The sequence below is a fragment of the Chiloscyllium punctatum genome, chromosome 4 (assembly GCF_047496795.1).
Source record: "Chiloscyllium punctatum isolate Juve2018m chromosome 4, sChiPun1.3, whole genome shotgun sequence".
NCBI lineage: Eukaryota > Metazoa > Chordata > Chondrichthyes > Orectolobiformes > Hemiscylliidae > Chiloscyllium > Chiloscyllium punctatum.
The window spans coordinates 44221133-44243708 of NC_092742.1; the positions used below are offsets into that span (position 1 = coordinate 44221133).

A 22576-nucleotide genomic window follows, 5' to 3' on the forward strand; every position below is an offset into this window, starting at 1 on the left:
TGGTCAAGCCTCATAGGATGTACCACTAGGTATCCATCCACACCCTCCACCAAAACAGAGACTGTCACCTTGGTGTGTTCCTTAGTTACTGTAGATTCGAAGATAAAAATTGAGTCAGCACCTCGCAGATATGTATTCATAACTGGTGGAGAAAGGAATGCCAGGGGATTCTGATGCTCACAGAATGGCCAGAGATCAGGCACCTTTTACAGAAGATGTGCCTCTGTAGGTGGCCATAATTGTCATGCTCAAGCTGCTGAGAGGGAGCAGGAGAATATCAAGCAGGGGAGAGAGTGACATCATAGTAATGTCTCTGGACCAAACTGCCAGGAGCCCAGGGAGATTCAGATGCCATCACAGCAGCTGATGGAATTTGAATTCAATTAGAAAATCTGGAATACATCGTTAATTTCAGTAACCTCATTCTTGAACTGGTTCAGGCACCTAGCCTCCATGCAGAATCCACAGGTTGTCTACCATCCGAGTGGAAATATTTTCTCTTTTCAGTCGTAAATGCTTTACCAAGTATCCTGTGGTTATGACCCCTGGTTCTAAACTCCGCAGCCAGTGAAATGTTCTCCCTGCATCTGTTCTGTCCAGCTCTGTTAGAATTTCATATGTTTCAATCAGATTCCCTCTCATTCTTCTAAACCTTGAGGGGTTGAATGGTCTACTGCTTCTCCCATTTCTTATGTTTGTATGCAAATGCATGTTTATGGGCTTATCGGCACCTGCTGTGAAAAAGACCATCTTAAGAGATAAGACTTAATTTTTAGTTGATGGCAAGAAACTGATCATGCTCGCCATTATTCTCACTACCTCAGAGAGTGAGAAATCTGTAGAAGATGTACAACAAAAGACTTCATAACACAAAGCCAAAGAGAGTGACAGTGGACATAGTAATGAAAGAAAAAGATTGTGTTGAAGTATGATGCAAATTATTGAATTAAAGCCATCTGAAACCAACATGAAAGGATAAGGAAAGAAACCAATAGATCCCTTAACACATACTCCATAACTAGAATGAAAGCAAAATACTGTGAACATTGGAAACCTGAAACAAACAGAATGCTGTAGAAACATGGCAAGTCTGAGTTTAAACTGTATTCTGAAGAAGAACTCAAAATGTGACCGTTGTTTCTCTCTCCACAGACACTACCAGATTTGCTGAGTTTCTCTAGCATTATTTAACTTGAATGTTGTCTTTAAAAAAAAAGAACAAAAATTAATTCTCATTGGAACACCATTATCTCAGATAAAATATTTACTTCAACAAATGAAAAAAAAGAGACAAAACTAAGGCAACAACAAAACTTTGATACAGCCCTGCAGACAAATACAATGCATGCCTGTTTACATAGATCATATTTTAATTAAAAAGAAATGAACCATACACCCCCCCCCCCATCAAAGAAAGATTCCAACTAAAAACTGAATAAAATACATCAGTATCCCCAATTCACATATGATGTTCATGAATGAGTTCTTGCTAATCAGAGATGACAACTGCAAATCGGTACTCAGTAGTGATCTAGGGGCATTTGTTATAATCAACTCACTCGGATATATTATGTCACAACTCCAGGGCAAGTAGGACTTGAGGCCAAAGATAAGAACACTATTACTATGCCATAAGAGCCTTCCAGTGGCAATATCTAATTTTGAAAGCAGGCCAACTACAACCTTGTATAGCCGAGACATCAGCTTCATAACTGCAAACCTACTTTGGTGTTAATGTCTCATTGCAGGAGAGAGGGTTTTAGATAGATACACTGTGTTTGACTATTAATCAATAATATAATCTTTGTGAAGGAAACAAAAATGGATGCCAAGAAGGATAAAGAAACTATATGTGTCCCTTGGGGCAACAAAGACAAAGCCTCAATAGGTAACATTGAGACATGTATAGAAAATATAAACTGAGAAAATATTTTTCTCGACTAGCTACAAAAATTAAAGAGAAGTGCACAAAAATAGCTAAGCTGGACTAAACCCAACATTAGAAATGCTAAAATTATAGATCAGAAGATGAAACAACAATTGTGGTAGTAATGGCAACATCTTTTTCAGTATTTTAGCAGGCAGACAAGAGAACAATATAATTGGTTCTTTGAATGACTTGCCAAGATACATTACGTATGACAAAAAGGAAATGGCTGATGAGCTAAAATTGAGATCCTATTTGCTTGCATTTCTGAACATACATTGTGTCACAATTACAGAGAAGGCATTTATTTAAAATTACTTCAGGGAAAGTGGCTGTGAAAATACTGTTAGCAAAGACTGATGATCAGACAACTAATACTGCAGCAGGAACTGATGTAATTTACCCTAGACTGCTTTAAGAAACAGACAGTCATGCTGTGAGTCAATGGTTTATGTCTTAAATAACTCATTGTATCCAGGAATTTCTGTGAATTAAATAATGGCTATAAATAGCCATCTACAAAGGGAAGGAATGAAACAAACCTGGCAATCATAAGAATAATTTTTTATGTGTTTGGATCCAATGCAAGAGACAGACATTTAAGAAACACAGGGGCTGAATCACCATTATTTGAGTTCTGATGAATAACCACAACAGTAGTTGAAAGTAATAACTATGTTAATTAAAACCTCTTCTCCTGGTGGCATTACAGTCACCTCCATTGCTCTTTATTCTGAATTCAAATAGAAGATCAGACAATTGGATACAAATAAGTGAAGAAAGGAAGGTGACCATGATGTTTACCAGACCTTTGAGCTCTGAATTAGAATTGATTACCTTGGAGCGAAGAGCAAGCATACAGGATACTAGACAATATTTTTAAAATAATCAATGCATTGAATACAATCTGGCAAAATACATTAGTTGAACTTAACAGGAGCAGTAAGATTGCATGTTATTCCTGTAAAATCCATATACAACAGTTAAAGCAGATATGAGAAAATAATGGCTTAAGTTTTTCCGTTTCCAGATAATCAGAGATGAGACAACTGTCCTGGCACACATGTTGCTAATACTCAGAAAGTTTAAATTCTGGTGAACTGATTTCTGCTTCCAAAGAATATCTGTGAAAATCTGTGAAACTTGGAGCAGGTAGACAAGAATTATCTACGTAGCCTGGACATTTTTAAACCTGGTTCTGAGTAGCCTGCATAATTAAACTAAGCAGCAGACCCAATGATCTGCCTAACCAGTTGAATACAACTTGACGAGCCGGCTACCCAACCTGATCATTTTGGACAATCATCCAACTCCATCCCTGAACACCCAACTAACATCACCCAAGCCGCCCAACGTTGCTGAAATACCCCGTAACCAGCCAACTAACTAACTCAACTATAATCTCTGACCACCCAAATAAGGCAGAGACAACATGGTTTTCTGAAAGGGAAATCATGTTTGAACAGTTAGTTGGAGTTCTATGAGGATGTAACACTTCTTATGGATAAAGGAATCCCAGTGGATGTACTGTACCTAGACTTCCACAAGGCACTTGTGGTTAATTTGTCAACAATATTTGTCCTCAAAGGTAATTACAAAAATATAAACTAATGGCATATGGGTAACATATTGGCATGGATAGAAGATTGGTGGCTAACAGGAAGCAGAGACTTGGTTTTTCAAGTTGGTAAGATGCAAGAGTGGTGTACCACAATGGTCAGTGCTGGGCCCTCAAATATTTACAACTTATATAAGTGATTTAGATGAAGGGACAGAAGACATGGTTGCCAATTTTGCTATTAATACAAGAGCAGGAGGGAAATTAAATTGTGAAGAGAACATGAAGAGACTACACGAAGATATTGATAGGTTAAGTGAGTGGGCAAAGATGTGACAAATGGAATATAATGTGGGAAAATGTGAAATTGTCAATTTTAGCAGCTTTCAGTTCAGATGGATCTGGATGTCCTCCAATGTGAATAATAAAATGTTAGGTGCAGTACAAAATTAGATAGGTTAGCCGAATGTTAAATTTGTCACAAGGGGACCTGAATACAAAAGAAGGGAGATTATGCTTGAGTTACGTACAGAGCAATGGTCAATTGCATCTGGATTACTGTTTGCACTAATTGGGTGTATTTTTTTAAAATTAATTCACAGGAAGCCAGACCAGCATTTATTGCAGAGGACAGTTATGAGTCAACCACATTTCTGTGGGTCTGGGGTCACCTGTAGTCCAGATCAGGTAAGGATGACAGTTTCCTTCCCTAATAGATATTTATGAACCAGATGGATTTTTCCAACCATCAACAATGGATTCAAGATCGTTACTAGTCTCTTAATTCCAGATTCTTATTGGATTCAAATTCCATGTTAGAATTTGAACTTGGGTCCGCAGAACATTTCTTTGGCCTCTGGGCTAACAGTCCAGCGATAACGCCACTCGGACATCACCTCCCTTATTTAGGGAAGAATGTAAACACATTAGAGGCAGTTCAAAAAAACATTGGACAAACTAATACCTGGCAAGAGCAACAGTTTTATGATGGAAGGTTGGATAGGTTAGGCTTTTATCTGCTGGAGTTCAGAAGAGTAAAAGGTGACTTGATTAAAACAATTAAAACCTGAAGTGTCTTGACAGGGTAGTAGCAAAATATGGTTCCTCTTATGGGAGAATCTACAACAAAGGGCCAATGTTCAAAAATCAGGGTCACCTCTTTTTAAAAAAAAACGAGATGATTTTCTTTCTCTCAGAACCCCATGAGTCTATGAAACCCTTTTCCTGTAACGGTGATGACAGCAGAGGTCTTGAATATTATTAAGGCTAATAGATAGATTCTTGTTAATCAAAAGGTGAACAGGGTTAGGGATCAGGGGTAGGCAGGAATGGAGACTGGAGGTGACTAAATCGCCTGTCATCCAATTGAATGGTGAAGCCAACTTAAAAGGGCTGATTGGCCTATTCCTGCTCCTGTTTCAATTGTTTGTGTAGATATAACTGGTTCGCCCAACCCAAATACACCCCCACTCTCCAATCCATTCTCTAACTCACCCATTCAATAACTAATTCGCTAGCCCACTTTCAATCATTAAAACACTTGAGACTTTTAGATATTTAAACTGAACACAGCAGCTACTGTGTAAGAGTATGTCTGCTCCCCACCCTGACTCGCCTACAATTACTTATATTAAGCAAGAAAGGATTCACTAGTCCATTTATATTTCAGACAGAATTTGAAAACAGTTCAGAAAACTTCACGGGTAGATTAGATTAGGTTCCCTACAATGTGGAAACAGGCCCTTCGGCCCAACCAGTCTACACCGACCCTCCAAAAAGTAACCCATCCAGACCCATTTCCCTCTGACTAATGCACTTAACACTATGGGCAATTTAGCATGGCCAATTCACCTGACCTGCACATCTTTGGACTGTGGGAGGAAACCAGAGCACCCGGAGGATACCCACGTAGACTCCGGGAGAATGTGCAAACTCCACACAGACAGCGACCCGAGGCTGTACTTGAACCTGGGACCCTGGTGCTGTGAGGCAGCAGTGCTAACCACTGAGCCGCCCTAGTGGCGGGTAGTGGCAACGTGGCGACAATTGCTGCTGACCAGAAGATCAGCACCATTATTTTCATGCTGGGGACTTAGCTCATGATAAAATTAATTCATGGAAACTGATGAATCTGGAACTGATACAGACAGTTAAAATGGAAACGAATGTGTTTGTGGGAAGAGGGCATTAACAATTAGAGGAAATAAATGACTAGTTAGTTTGGCTCTTAATGCTGCAAGACCATCTACAATCTCCAGGAGTCTTGTCAATTGCATTAGGAATTTTCCGGAGCTTTTCCCTGAATAACCACAAACTTTTCTTTTCTACATTTGGCCCTCTGAACAGAAAGCATTGTTGAGAACATGAGGATAGTGAATATGGCTACACCTTTCATCAGTCCTCTTTCGCTTGTATGTTGACACTACACAAACTAACAATAATCATATTTCTACTCCTACCTTGAGCAAATTTCACACCCTCTTTAACTGCTTTCTACAAACAAAAGTTCTGACTATAAAACCCTTTGAGATATTTCAAGGTCACAAAGCCCTGATGATACAAATTTGTTATTTTTCTTTCTAGACAAATTCACCAATTATCAACAACAGTATTTGAAGTATAATATTACAGCTACAATGAAAAGTTGAATGTTTTTTTACATGGCAAGACATTACATTGAATAAATGACTTAACGGAAAGAATATAAAGCAAAAAATAAGAACAGGCCCTTCAATCCATCTGCGGTCTTTCTAGCTACAGTCATTGTCCAGGGACAATCTAGATAACTATGGACAAAACTATAATTACTTTATCTCCCTTTGAAAAGTTCCACAATTGCTGTGGTACTATGCTGTGGATATCTCAGAAATGTGGCTGCTGGGGGATCAGGGCTGGGAACTTAGTATCCAAAGAAACACATACTATTAAGAGGACTGGTAGATGGCAAAGAGGTGTGCTTACCTTATTAGTAAGAAATGAAATTAAATCAATAGCAAGAAGCAATATAGCGTCAGAAGGCATAGAATCTGCGTGGGTAGACTTAAGGAACTCCAAAGGTAAAATAGGGAAGAAATTCAGTCAGGAGATAGAATTGGCATGTAACAAAGGCGGTATTACAATATCATGGGGGACTTCAATGTAGTCTGGGAAATCAAGTTGTTAGTCGATGTCAAGAAAAGGAATTTGTGAAATGTCATGAGAGGTTATATTTGAAGCAGCTTGTAGTATAGCCCACTAGGGAACAGGCAATTCTCAGTTTAGTGATGTGTAATGTGGCACACTTGATTAGGAAACTGAAGGTGAAGGAACATTTAGGGACCAGTGATCATAATATGATAGAATTCATCCTGCAGTTTGAGAGGGAGATGATTGAATCAGATGTAACAATATTACAATTAAGTAAAAGTATCTACAAAGACATGGGGAAGGAGCTGGCCAGAGCTGACTGGAAGGGAGCCTAGCAGGGAAGACATTGGCACTGTAGCAGCAGGAAGCTCTGGGGTAATTTGGGAGGCAGAGCAGAAATTCTTCCCATAAGAGAAGAAACAAGCTAAGGGAGAAGGAGGCAACTATAGCTGACAAGGGGAATTAGGGACAGCATAAAAAAACAAAAGAAAAAAAATACAGTGGGAAGCCAGAGGATTTGGAAGCCTTTAAAAACCTGCAAAGGTTAACAAAAAGACAAAAAAAGGGGAGAAAATGAAATATGATGGTACGCCAGCTTGTAATATAAAAGAAGATTGCAAGAATTTTTTAAATATCTAAAAGATAAGAGAGAGGCAAGAGTCAACATTAAACCACTGAAAAATGAGGCTGGAGAAATTGTAATAGAACACAAAGAAATAGTGGAGATTTTGTAGAAGAACTGAATGAGTACTTTATATAAATCTTTACACTGGAAGATACAAGCAAAATTCCAGAACTTCAAGAGAGTCAGGGGCAGAGGTAAGTGTGGTGGCCATCACAAAGGAGAATTTGCTGGGGAAGCTGAAAGGTCTGGGGTGGATAAAACAACCAGATCTAATGGGCTACACCCCACAGTTCTAAAGGATAGCTGAAAGGATTGTGAAGTAGACAAGCAGGAGGCTGGAAGAGCACAGCAAGCCAGGCAGCATCAGGGGTTGGAGAAGTCGTCGTTTTCAGAAGTCGCCCTTCTTCAGGACTGGGAAGGCATTGATAGTGATCTTTCAGAAATCACTGGAGTCAGGGAGGGTGCCAGAGTATTATGGCTAATGTTACAGCCCTGCCTATGAAAGGATGGAAGCAGAAGACAGGAAACTGCTGAGCACGTGACAGTGCCTGGTAAAATAGGACAGTCAGCATGGATTTGTTAAGAAGAAGTCATGCCTGATAAATTTGTTAGAATTTTTTTGAGTAGGTAACAAGCAAATTAACAAAGGAGAACCAGTGGATGTGGTTAATTTGGATTTCTGGAAGGTCTTTGAAAAGGTCCCGCACAGAGGGCTGCGAAATAAGACTCCATAGTGTCCAGAGCAAGGTACTGGCATAGATAGAGGATTGGCTGACTGGCAGAAGGCAGAGAGTAAGGATAAAGGGGTCTTTCTCAGGATGGTGGCTGGTGATTAGTGGAGTCCCGCAGGGGTCCTTGTTGGGTGCACAATGATTCATGTGATACATTAAGGATCCGGACAAAGAAAGTGAGGGCATTGTTGCTAAATTGCAGATAATAAATATTAAGTGGAGGGACAGGGCAGGCTGCAGAAGGACTTGGTTGCATCGGGGAGTGCGGGCAAAGAATTGGCAGATGGAATACAATGTGGGAAAGTGAGAGGTTATCACTTTGGTGGAAAGAGTAGCGGTATTAACTATTTTCTAAATGGGGGAAGGCTGCAGAAATCTGAAATACAAAGGATCTTGGGAGTTCTAGTTCAGGATTCTCTTAAGGTTATCATGCTGGTTCAGTTAGCAGTTAGGAAGCAAATGCAATGTTAGCAGTCATTTCAAGAGGCTGTGAATACAAGAGCAGAGATGTACTGCTGAGGGTGTATAAGGCTCTGCATTTGGAATATTGTGGGTTTTGGGCCTTTTATCTAAGGAAGGATTTACTGGCTTTAGAAGTTGGTCATACAGCATGATCCAACTAGTCTCTTTGGGAACTAGACCAAATTCCCAAACCAAACTAGTCCCACTTGCCTGCATTTGGCCCATATCCTTGCAAACCTTTCCTATTCATGTACTTATCCAAATGTCTTTTAAATATTGTAACTGTACCTCCATTCATACTTCCTCTAGCAGTTTATTCCACATATGGACCAGTCTCTATGTAAAAAAGTTACTCATGTCCTTTTTAAATCTTTCCTCTCTCACCTGAAAAATATGCACCCTAGTTTGGAGCTCCCCCAACTTAAGGAAAATACCTTTACTATTCACCTTATCTATGCCCCTCATGATTTTATAAATCTTTATAAAGGTCACCCCTCAACTACCTGCACTCCAGTGAGAAAAGTCCCAGCCTATTCAAAATATCTTTATAACTCAGACCCTCCATTCCCAGTCCTAGTCTATCCAGCCTTTCTTTATAGTTCAAACCTTCCATATAAGGCAACATTCTGGTCAATCTTCTCTGATCCTTCTCCAATTTAATAATATCCTTCCAGTCCACAGCATTCCAGAAGAGGCCTCACCAATGTCCTGTACAACTTCAACATGCCATCCAAACTTTTATACTTTGGAGGGGGTCCAGAGAAGGTTTATGAGCATGATCCCAGGAATGAAGAGTTTGTTACACGAAGGGCAGTTGAGGATTCTGGGTCTGTATTTGATGCAGTTTAGAAAGCTGAGAAAGGATCGGATTGAAACTTACATAATACTGAAGGGCCTGGATAGAGTGTATATGTTTCTGGTAGGAGGAAAGACTTGCATTCAAGGGCACAGCCTCACAGTGAACGGACGGCCTTTTTGAATTGAGATGAGGAGGAATATCTTCAGCCAGAGGTTGGTTAATCTGTGGAACTTATTGCCACAGTAGGGTGTGGAGTCCAAGTCAGATGAGTGTAATTAAGACAGAGATGGATAAGTTCTTGATGAGTCATGTGATCAGGTGAAGAAGGCAGGAGAATGAGATGGAGAAACATATCAATTGTGATCAAATCTTGGAACAGACTCAATGAGCCGAATGACCTAATTCTGCTCTTATAAATTGCAGTTTTATGGTCTAATTGAATTCTGACCAGTAAGTATAGCAAAAATATGGAGGGTGAAAATATTTTAACTCTCCTGGAATCTAGGTGACTCCCCCAGCTTCAGACTTGGAGTATATTTTACACAAGTGCATACTTCAGTTTTATGATACAGTACTTGACATCTACAATGTTTCCAATTCACAAGAATGCTAATGCCAACCAATTTGCACTCTCCTCCTGTACAGTATAATTGTGGTGTTACTTTGGAGTGTCATTCTTGCCAAATGACCCAATGAAAAGCTTCGACAAAGTGTGCTTTTTGTTTTAAGCGATGCCCAAGTTCTGTAAAATCAAACAACATTTTTTCCAATATTGACAAGGCCCAGTTACTGCTCCTCTCTTAACCAGACAATAGTTATGTGGTGAGGGGAAAGCTTTAAAAAGGAAAGAGGCGACACTAAAAATAACAACACTGTGAACAAACAGGCACTTCTTTAAACTACAGTGATTATAATAAAATCATGTCGAGGCTTTATGCCACCGAAATTAGAAAGGGTGAAAATAGGATCATGTGTCTTTCATATGTATACTTAATTTCTAGAGATTGTACAACCAGTTTAGCCAATATAGTTATAGAGTAATTGAATTATAGCCTGCATTGGTCCTCTACGACTAGCACCATAGTGCTGGTAGTAGAGGCCGGGTGGCATGGTGGTTAGCACTGCTGCCTCACAGCGCCAAGGACCTTGGTTCAATTCTAGCCTCAGGTGACAATCTATGTGGAGCTGGCACATTCTCCCCATGTCTGCGTGGGTTTCCTCCGGTTGCTCTGATGTCCTCCCACAATCCCAATATGTGCAAATTAGGTGAATTGGCCATGCTAAATTGTCCGCGGTGTTCAGGAATGTGTAGGTTGGGTGCAATAGTCAGGGGTAAATGTAGGGGAATGGGTCTGGGTAGGTCACTCTTAGGAGGTTTGGTGTGGACTTGTTGGACTGAAAGGCCTTTTCCCACACTTCAGGGATTGTGTGATTTTACCACCCCGATGTCTTCTTAAATTGCTCTGCATATGTTTGTCTTTGGATGTTTCTCCAATTGTCTTTAGAAAGCCACAATGGAATTCTGCTCAAGCATCCTCCCAGGCAGTGATTCCATATCATAACTACACATACTGCATTAAAAGAAATTGTATTCCTATCACCTCTAAGTCATTGCCAATCCCCTTAAATGTCTGTCCTTGAGTTCTTGTCTGAAAGGGTACAGTTTCTCATCCATTCTTTCTCTGCTCTTCATGATTTTGAGCATTTTTATCAAATATTCTCTAAATCTTCTCTACTCTACTCTAAGGTCAACAACACTTGTGTTTATTGTGAGCAAAACGGAATAATGACGGACAGAAGTTTTACTGCAGCTATACATGCCCTTGGTGAACTCACAGCTGTGTTCAGTTTTGGTCTACTTATTTGAGAAAAGAATATAATTACATTAGAAGCAGTTGAGAGAATGTTCACTTAACCTATTCTTGGGATGAAGGGCTTGTCTTACAAGGAAAACTTGAACATACTGGACCTACATCCTTTGAAGTTTAGAGAAATAAGAGGTAATTTTGCTGAAACATATGATCCTGAGGTGACCTGAAAGCATGGATATGAATGCAATGATTTCTTTTGATGGGGAGGCTAGAACTAGGAGACACAATTTAAGAATAAATTGTGTCCTCCTTCACATGGAGATGAGTTTTTTTTCCCCCTCAAAGAGCTCTTAGTCTGCAGACATTTCTTCAGAAAGTAGTGGAGGCTAGTCATTGAATTCAGTTGAGGCAAAGTTTTGATCGAAAAGAAAATCAAGGGTTATGGGTGCAAGTAGGAAAGTTGAAATGTCAAGACAATAATCAAATCAGCCACAGTCTTATTGAATAGTGAGCAGACAAACAGGAGACTGGAAGAACACATCATGCCAGGCAGCATCAGGAGGTGGAGAAGTCAACGTATCGATGTAACCCTTCTTCAGGACTTGGGTGGGTGTAAAGAGAGCTGCAGATAAAGGAGGTGGTAGGGGCAGAGTGGTGAAGACAGGTAGAAGGTACGATCTGCTTGGTCAGTGGGAGGAATGAATCTAGTAGGTGACTGGGAGCAGTGGAAGGTGGGGAGGGTAGGGGTGGGGCTAGGAAGTGAGTCAGGGAACAAGAAAGGTTATTTGAAATTGGAGAATTCAGTGTAGAGTGCTCTGGCTTGTAGGCTGCCCAGGCAGAAGATGAGGTGTTCCTCCAATTTGTGGTTTGGTTCATTGTGGCAATGGAGGAGGCCAAGGATGGTCATGAAGAAGGGTTACACCCAAAACATTGATTTCTCCACCTCCTGATCTTGCCTGGCTTGCTGTGTTCTTCCAGCCTCCTGACTGTCTACTTTGGATTCCGGCCTCTGCAGTTTTTTTGTCTCTAACCTTATTGAATAGTGAGGCAGGTTTGAAGAGCTGAATAGCCTACTGCTGTTCCTAAGCCCCATGTTCCATCCTCATCTGAACCAAATTTCCACATCCCGGAACCCATCTCATAAATCATTTTACGCACTCTAAAGCCGTCACATCATTTTTAAGTTGTGGTGCCCAGCACTATCAATAATAAAGCAGTGTCATCAAAGCTTCATCACAACTTCCTTTTATACATAATGCCTTGATTTATAATGTCCAGGATCCTGTGTGCTTTATTAACTGCTTCCTCAAACTGATCTGAATGATTTATACAAATATACACCTCACTTCACTGTGCCTGAACTTCTTTAGAATTTGTATCCTTTGCATTACCCCACGCCAGTCTTACAATAATGTAACACTTCAAATTCAGCTGATTTAATTTCATATGCCATGTAAATGCCCTTTATCGTTCCAGTGAGGTATGAATTATTCAAGTCCTTACACAGAAATGTACATTGAAAAATCTTTCTAAAACACTGGGTATATTAATCTACAGCTATTTTAATATCCACGATCTGTCATTAGAATTAGTTACTCACCATTTGCTATGCTGCTGATTTTGCAATCATTTTAAAGTATGCGTGTCAAGTTTGGATTATCTTTAGTGGCCAGACTGATGATCATTCATATTTGATTGTTGAAATGCTGGGGCTACAAGGTTTAGATGCATGGAAACGAATCACACTCTATGATTTTTACAATAGCAGATAAAGCTAATACTGTGAGCCAATGTTTTCCTTTTTACTGATGTAAGCTCAGTTTTTAACGTCTGATCAAATAATTCAAAGCATTTTAATTTCTTATCACAGTTCAGATATTTTAGGCTTGGGTCCAGTTAGATTGATTGATTGTTTCTGACCTGCCTCCAATGCCTTTACAGCCTTGGTGGCCAAAATAGTCTACAATATTCCAGACATGGTTGTACAAGTGCCTTATCATCAGCCTAGGGGTTTGTACACTATCGCTTAATTACACATCAAGAGCTGGTTACCTTCCTACTGGTCTAGTACATATGTTCTTGGGTTCACAAGTCATGCACCAGATCTCACTCCTGTGTTGTGATTTGTAAACAGCTGCCATCTACTTTATGATCCCACCAATATTTCCCTTTCCTAGATTTATTGACTTACATTAAAAAATATTTGCAGCCAAGAATGACATAATCTATACAGCTACTTCTGGCACAGCCCCTCTTCTCTCTGCTCATAAAGCAAGCCAACTGCCATATTCCAGTACATTATACTCTTTTGGTCAATGTTTTTACAATTGTAAGAAACAAACCATTCTCAAGTCATGCTTCGCATTTAACTTTTGGCATTTTGAGCTTCAGACAGTCCTAAGTCTCAAATAGATACCTAATTAAATATGGACACATAAAACTAACTGGAGAATTCACATGTATTTGTTTAAGGATGGATTGACATAAAAAAACTAAAGCATTCCCAAAGGCATGACTCTTTACACATTGACAAAAGTGAACATCGAAAATCAATGTGTATATGATAAATGTGTGTTGGTATTATGTCATGTTGGTCCCTCATTCAAAATAGAAAGACTGCCCCAAACTCTCAGGGTGTCAAACAACAATGTGGGATGATTAGAATCAACACTTCCATAAGATGGTGGTGGAGTAGGGCTTCTGAACCCAAGACTCGTCCCTCTGTCTGCTTTTCGGTTCATTTCTTTTCTTTTTTCTCTTCTCTCATTTATTCTCCTCTGTTGTTTTATTTTACTGGCGTCTTGGTGAAGAGCTCAGTCATGGTGATGGCATCAGCAGCAGCAAGTAGGCCTAGCGGCACGGACTCACAGCATCAAAATCGGAGGTCAGTCTGGTTCCCAATAGTGACTGTGTCCAGCACAGATTAATGGAGGCAGCAACCAAGGCGAGTTCGGGCCCAGTTCTAAGCCTCGTGGCAATAGCAACAGCTGTAATGGCAAGGCGGGCCTGAAGCAGACTCCTGGCACTGGTGGAGTTGAGTTTGGGCTGGTGCAGTACCAGGCAGCATTGGTGAGGTCCAGGAAGGACTCATAATGGCGAGGGCATCGGTGGAGGGAAGGTGGTGCCAAATAGTGGCAACTTTCATTCCAACAGTGGCAGCGTAGCAAAGAAGACTCATGCCTGACCACCAAGCCCATGGCCGACGATAGAGCACTTAACCAGAAGGACTTTTTCATTATTTTTCATTTTTCTGCCTTTTATATTCTTTTTTTCTGTGCTTAAAGATGGCGCCAGAGAGACATACTACAACAATTTTCATTATTTTTGTAACAAATTCCATGTGACAATAAATCAATCAAATCAAATATCACTCTTTGATTGGAAAAATGACTTAGACTTGGCAAGCTACATTATGATGAAGTCTTTTTGTCTGCTTTTAAATGATCTGGAAATTATTTGTAAGCAGAGAGAATTTCACTGAAAGCCGATGTAATAAATAGTAATAAAAATAAAAAGCACCAGAAAACACAGCAAGCCTGATAAGATTTGTGGACTGAGAAATGAAGTTAACATTTCAAGATCAATGATACTTCCTCAGAACTGCAGGGAGCTGGAAAGTTTTGATACTGTTAACAAGGGGGAAGGAGAATCCAGTAGAATAGATGGTGAGGGTTCCTGGAGCAACAAAAGGTGTGCTAGTGGTTGTACAAGAGAGAAATTGATACAAAAATACACATTAATGATAGGAATGAATAATAGAAAATACATCAGTTCTGCTGAAGGCAAATCCATGCATGATACTGGAAAGGGAATGGACAAAAGGATTGCAATCAATATGGACCACAGGTTCATGCTTTAAAGCTGCTGAACTTAATATTGAGTCCTGAAAGCTGTAAAATGCCCAAGTGGAAAGTGGTGTGCTGTTTTTCTGTTTGCATTAGGCTTCACTGGGACTCTGCAACAGGCTTGGGATGAAAATGTCAGCATGGGAGGAAAATGGCATATTGTAATGTATCTGTAATATTTTGCTTTCAATAAGCAACAATACCTGGAATCCTCAAAGTTTTTCCTATTGTGATTCGAATGAGAACCAACCTCATGGACATTTGACTACAGGAAATCTTGAGGCTTACCGAGATTTCATAATTTTAATGATCTTCATTTCAATACAAGTGTCAATTTAATCTATAAAAAACACATGATTGACATGAAAGCTACTGAAACAATTATAAACTGGACCAATATTTATGTTATTATCTGAATAACAGCAATATGCCAGCTGAAGCAGCCATTCCACTCTTTTGCCTGTTCCAGAATTCGAGATCAGGGATGATCATGCACCTCAAAGCCAATTTCCTGCGCTATCCCCAATTCCCTCAATGTGATTAATATCTATAAACTTATCAATGTCAGTCTTTAATTTACTTAATGATTCAGCTTCCACATCCTCTGATGCAGAGAATTTCAAAGATTCAATTCAAAGATTTTCCTGAGTGAAGTAAGTACTCTCATCTCAGTTCTAAATGGCAAGCTTTTATTCTGAAACTGTGTCCACGGCTTCTATGACCATCCCATGCCCCCACCAATGTTACAGCCCCACACCAGGAGAAATATCCTTTCGACCTCCACTCTGTCTGGCACTTTAAGAATTTTGTAAGTTTTAACCAGACTAACTTTCAACCTTCAAATTCAATCCAGTCTAAACCCAGTCTCAATTTCTCCTCAAACTCTCTCCATTCTATAAATTAGTCTGGTAAACTTCATTGCACTCCCTCTATAGAAAGTATATTATTTCTTAGGTAAGGGCACCAAAACCGCACACAATAGTCCAGGTTCAAGTTCTCTGAGGCTCCATACAATTGCAGCAAGACTACTGCTGTACCCATATCTTCAGATAATAACGGTCAACATACCATTTGCCTTCAAATTGTTTATTACACATTAGTTATGAACAAAGACACGCGGTCTCTTTGGTCAAACATTTCCTAATCTCTATGTAAGCCATATTCTGCAATTCCATTCCTGTTACATTTGCCCAATCATGGAGCTTGTACAAATTCCCTTGAAGACTCTCAAGATCTTGCACACAATTCCTACCTTATTTTGTGCCATCTGCAAACTAGGAAGTATTGTATTTGATTCTTGCAGTACCCCACTAGTCACATCCTGCCAATCGGAGAATGATCCATTTCTTCCTACTCCATTTTTCTTTCTGAAAACCAATTCTCAATCTACAAACATATTTTATACCTATCTCAAGCTGTAATTTTGTTTATTACCCGATTGGTAATTTGAAAATTTTCAGAAAATCAAAATACATGACATCAGCTCATTCCCCCTCATAACAGTCTACAATAAATCCAAACTCAAAAGCTCAAAAATCCATGTTGATACTGCCCAATCAGATAATTATATTCTTACTGTCTTATTATCACATCCTTTAAAATATATTACAGTATTTTTTGCTGCTACTGACATCAGGCGAACAGATGTGTAGTTCCTTAATTTCTCTCTCTCTCCTTCTTTAATTAATGAAGTTACATTTGCAACCTTCAATCTGTAGGCACCATTCAAGAACCTACAGAATATTGAAGTATGACCAGTGCATTTGTTATCTCTACAGTCATCTCTTTTCGCAGTCTTGAATGTAGATCATCAAGTCCTAGGGATTTATTAACTAACTGCCAGTCTCATTAACTTCCCCGATCCTGCTTTTTATACTGTTCTGATTTGTCATTCTCACAACGCTCTTGGATCACAATTATTTCTTGGAGATTTCTTGCATTGTCCACCATGAAGGCAGACACCAAAATAATTGATTAGTTTTTCTGTCATTTCCTTCCCCAACATAAACTTTCCTATCTCTGCCTACAATGTATCCATATTTGCCTTTGTTGACTTTTTTTAACATACTTATACAAGCTTTTACAGTTCATTTTTATGTTCCTTGCTAGTTTACATTCATAATCTAGTCTCCCTTTTCTTAAATCAGTTTCTTGGTCCTCCATTGCTGAATTCTAAAATGTTCCCAATCTTTAAGGTTTCCAAAACCAGAACAGTATGGAGGCTGGCAATGTAAAACCCACACAGAAAATGCAGGAGAACCTCAGCTGGTCTGGCTGAATTGGCAGAGAGAGAGAAACCGAGTTCATGTCTTGAGTCCAATATAACCCTTGCTCGAAAGAAAATTAAACTACCTGAAAGTATTTCTACAAAGATTACAATTTAAAGAAAAGGGGGAGTATGTAAGGTAATACTGGAATTCACCTTTGTCATCAAATATGAAGCAACAGTGCCATAAACTGGCAATTACTGTTCATTTTCACAGGTTGCAGCACAAACCCTACAGATATTCTCTTGTACAGAACCGTTCTATTTTTGATAATAGTTCATTTTCACATTACACATATATTGAGGTATGACTAAAAATAACTAACTCAAGGAAAAGCTAACCACATTTCTAATTTTACACAATTAGATATATTTTAGGAAATTAACATACATGCCAAATTAAGTAGTTATATTTTATGTGCTTTTAGTAGGAGATGGTGGCACACTGGTAATGTCAATGGAATATGATCCCAGTTAATGCTTCAGGAACACAGGCTAAATCCCACAATGATAACTGGTTGAATTTACTAAATTAATAAATATGGAATTGAAAGCTAGTGTCAGTGATGGTAACCATGAAAACTGTCATGACTGTTGTAAAAGTCAATCTGGTTCACTAATGTTCTTTAGGAAAACAAATCTATCATCCTTACCTGATTTAGCCTATATTTGAATCCAGGCCTTCAGACATGTGACTGACTTTTAAAATCCTATGAAACGGCCCTAGCTTGCCACTCAGTCAAACAGCAATTAGGGATGGACAAGAAATTCTGACCTTGATGATTTATTTAAACTCTGCTGTGTTGTTTAATATTACACCTTATAAAAAGTGACATATTTTGAAAATTGCTAATTAAGATTTAGTACATAAAGTTTACAAACAATGTGTGGCCAATAACCTTATTGCTCATTAAATATTTGATTTAAATAAAATGTAAAAATAGCAGAGGTACATTTTATATAAATATTCAATTCATCCTGTAATAATGTCTTAGATCTTTTCTATAAATAATGCCAATAAAACAAAAAAATTATATTAAAGAAGTACTAATAAATGAAACTTTTTTAAAAAATGATGCTAAAGATTATTTGTCCAGAAGATAAACATGACCTTTCAATGATTTGCTACAATTCAGATACAGTGACCTAATATTATTCTTGTGTTGGACATAATGTTTTTCTGAATTTTCCTTATTATAAATTATATCAAATTGCAATAAGTTGATGACACAGGAGTTGTCAGTGGTGTCAACATAATAATCCTGTTCCTGACAACTGTATTCGTCATTATTAAGATTGAATTCAAGTACACAATATGTCAGTGTTGAGGCCAGATTCTGTTCATCATTGACCCCTCTCTTCTAGCAAACCATCCTTCTCTGACACTTTCTAATTAATTACCTCATCCATTTTTTGGTGAAGCTACATGTAAGCAAGCTTAATAAGAAACACATTAAGGATAAAGAAAAAATATTTTAGCTTTAAAATAAAGCTCAAATCTACTTGCAGCAATGAATCAGATATTTAAAATGACATAAATTCTAATCTATTACGTATGAGGTTTCAATTCTGCTCATCACCTTTAAATATGAATGAGAAAGATCTGACATTCTACTTGCTTTTTATAGAATATTACAGACATAGCATTCAGCCGTTCGATAAAAAATAAAGCATTGACACAGTAGGTTTCCTACCTGAATTCTTCAGTTAGATACATGGCCTAATATAAAGGGTAGATCCTTTTGAAGAATTCAAAAAAAAAGCAAATCAGCATGAATACATCCCTGCAATTTCTAGAAATGACTGAGCCATAAATATGAATAAAAAAGGATTTTAACAATCAATATGATGCCTTTCGGTTCAGCAGAAAGAGCATGCCTACAGTCTTCTTGCCAGAATGCTGCACATTATGATCAGCTTGTAAGGCTGAACCATGTGATGATTCCAGCAAGTTTCATTACTATGACAGCTGTACATTCACTGAAACATCTTTAATGAATTCTTCCACATTTATCATTCTTTTTGGACACAAAATTTAAAACGGTAGCTGTGACAAGCTATATAATAGATTATCCATATATTTACTTTAGCCATTTCACAGATGCTGCAGAAGACAGATATTTACGCAGCATTATGTTGTATTAAAATGAAAACCTACTCCTGAGAGATCTATGAAACAGATTCCATGGGTGGCCATTGTTTAAGATGCAGTTAAAGGCCAATGGCATCCTTCACTGTTATAATTTATATGACGTTTTTTCAGATCTATAAATAAATCAATGCTGACATTTTATTTAACCAGGTTCAAAATTTCGTACAATTGATCATTTCTGTTTGGAGAAAGATAACATTTATTTGAAATGATCCTGAGAGACCTGGTAAATAAATACTTATAAAATCATAACCTGTTAAGACCTACGATGGATTCAAGAACAGTGCCCCAATTAGTTAAGATTTCCAGCACTGCAGAATTTTTCTTTTGTTCCAAATAAACTGTTGGAGCTTTGCAATCATGTGAAAATCTTGGTGTACAAGAGAAATGCATTTCACACTGCAGACTTCAATTTTCTATAAATTTTGGACAATGACAATTATAGTGCGTTGCATAAATCACCTTCCATTATGTCCTGGATTTTAATAAAAACATTGACTTTAAAACAGCTATTGTCTTTGTCTTTGTAAACAATAATTATTTACTTGCAGGAGGTCCTCAATTATAATAAATGTTATAATCACTGCACAGCTTTTGTTTCACTGAAAACATCTGGTTCTCCCTCTAGTGACTGGATGAAAGCACTGTAAATCATTATGACTTTTTTTACTCCACTGATTATGAAGCAAGGACAGATTTCACTGCCAATCTCAAGTTGCCCTCAAGAGGTGGCAGTGCATCTTTTTGAACTGCTTCAATGCAGCTTCCACAAAGCTGGTTGGTACAGAATTTGATTAAATGACAATGAAGAAACAGCAATAAATGTTGAAATTAGCTTAGTGTCTGATATACAGGTTACCATGCTCCAAGAAAGTTGCTTTCTTTGTCCTACTCGGCAATGAAAGGTATAGGATTGAGAAAAAATGCTAATACACTTGAAAATTGATGCAGTGTATCTGTAAATAACACACAGCAATAGTGGATGTTTACGCAATTGCATAAGAACATTAGAATTAGGAGCTGATTAAGACCCTTCAGTCCCTTGCACCATTCAATAGAATCATGGGTTTACCTTACAAATTAACCCTGTATTTTTGCACTCCATACAAATCATTTAATCCCCTAGAACTTCATTTGCTTCCAGTGATCTATTGTCTTCAATATATTCAAACAATTGTACATCAAGGCCTAGGGTACAGAATCCCAAAGGTTCACAACTCTTTGAGTAAAGGGAGTTCTCTTCTTCTTAGTTTGAAATGGAGAATCCAGTGTGCTGACTCTGCGATCCTGGGTTTTAGACTTTCCTGCCAGGAGATAAAGGGCCACTTAAGTGAACTATGCTTTCCTGTAGCACAAGCATCGTGCATGTTGTTCTGGCTACATACATTTAACTAAGTGAAATGTATTCCGTTACGTCCTTGCATATATCTTCTTGTTGATGGAGACACTTTGGAGCTATTTACCACCAAGCAATTAATTTCTGACCAGGGCGAATAGTCACACACCTTATGTGACTCATGTTGCAATGTCAATGGAAGAAACATAAATCAAAATTACCAGACATAACAACATCCTGTGCAAATGCCACATTATTAACAGGGTTGTACTTTACATTCCATAAATCAGGACATACACAAATTGAAATGTTTTGATGGGCAAATGATTCTTCCAATAAAATGATAAATTTCAGTTTAAATAGTTGATACAAGAAAGATGTGTCTTTCAAACCAAAAACAGTTGCATCATCCCTGTAGATATGTGGCACCAAACGTAGTTTCAAAGCTCTTTAATTTAGCTACTCATGTAAAGGATTTCTCACTTTGCCCACCCAATCAATTCGGCCCTTGGGTCATGTTTACCACCAGTTACATTTCATCCAACATCACCTGAAACAGCAACTTGATGGCACACTCCTACAGCATATCCCTAACTAGGCTAATGACAAGCTGGATGGCATAGATTCCCCAGAGATAGCTTTATCTGATCCTTTTAATAAGCCTTGTTAAGTGGTCTGATTGGGTTTGTAAAAGCCAAAGCAACTGCAGTACAATTGTCAATACGCAATTCCTGCTATAAACCTTTCAGTTTTGAGTTCTGTCCAACTATATTAAATACCTATAGCTTCTTGTCAGCATACCTTCTTGGTTCTCCCTCTGCTGCATCTCTACTTGTTATTTGCAGCTGTCTTCTGTGTTTGACAACAGAACTTTCATATGCTAACTTACTTCCCATTAGTACAGCTTTCAGGTCAAGGGTCATCAAATCACACAACCTGTATTGATTATTAATGAAGACAATTACAACTGATCTATTTAGAATTGATACAAACTATTAAATGCCTTCCTTTTCGAACATTCATTTAACCAATTACAAAATTTCTTAATTGTGCTCTCTGCGGATCAAAGGTTGTCAGATTGGTTAATTTGAGTTTTTGGTCAATGGCGAGTCTCCCCCTCACCCTATTCCATTTGCACCACAGCAAACTGCTTCATAAATTATACATTCTGTTGCTTATCTGAAAGTAAATTGCCAACTTAAGGCTACTTCATAAAGAATGAAATGAATCAGTGTCAGACTGCCACAATTACACCACGACGCTAGACTGAATCAGATGCTTGAAAAATACTCCCAAATGACATTCACCTCATTGATTATTAATTCTCTTCATTTAGAGAATGCACTTGAACTAATAACAGCAACTTTTAGGATGAGAATTGAGGAATGTATCTATTCATTAGAAACAGATTATTGAGTGAAGTTGATGTTGTTGTAATGGAATGGATGCAACTTTGTGCCATTGTATAGTGAATCTTTTTCCATGCATTGGGAAATATTCAGACTAAAGCACAATAAAATATGTGCTTTAATACATGTAACTGAGAAAAATAATTTCGAAGTTGAGGACTACTGAATGAGTATTGGAAGTTAGTCAGACGTCAGGGGCATAATCACATTAATAATACAGGGGTTCAGTAATTCTTGAATATGATGTAGAGATATCATACCATAATAATATTCTCAAACTTTAAAAGAAAGTTATCTTGATAACAAGCGAAAACACTTTACAGAGTTTGATGAACTGGTTTGAAGGTCCTTTTATCTACATTCATCAGTGAAGAACCTTGCTTATTTTTAAACCTGAAAGATGCTAAATGAATGCGGTGTTACTACAGTACTTTCTGCCTTACTGCACTTTACATTTATAAAACACATCTATCTCCTCATTGAAATATATGGAATTTATTTACTGTTGCAGTATAATTGATTTAACAGG

At 38.2% G+C, this 22576-nt stretch overlaps 1 protein-coding gene across 4 annotated transcripts in view; it reads right to left on the reverse strand.

Moving 5' to 3' along the window:
- The window catches only part of LOC140476240 (ena/VASP-like protein), a 266243-nt gene that overhangs the window by 191108 nt on the left and 52559 nt on the right, over positions 1 to 22576 (reverse strand). For 2 of the 4 annotated variants that reach the window (XM_072568523.1, XM_072568521.1), the window contains exon 1: positions 18845 to 18963. The exons of 1 other annotated variant lie outside the window; for it this stretch is intronic. In XM_072568523.1, the coding sequence (XP_072424624.1) occupies positions 18845 to 18867 (23 nt within the window). In that variant the 5' untranslated portion in view covers positions 18868 to 18963. Of the gene's footprint in view, positions 1 to 18844; positions 18964 to 22576 lie in introns of those variants that run through there. One more of the 4 variants, XM_072568525.1, reaches the window with a different exon arrangement.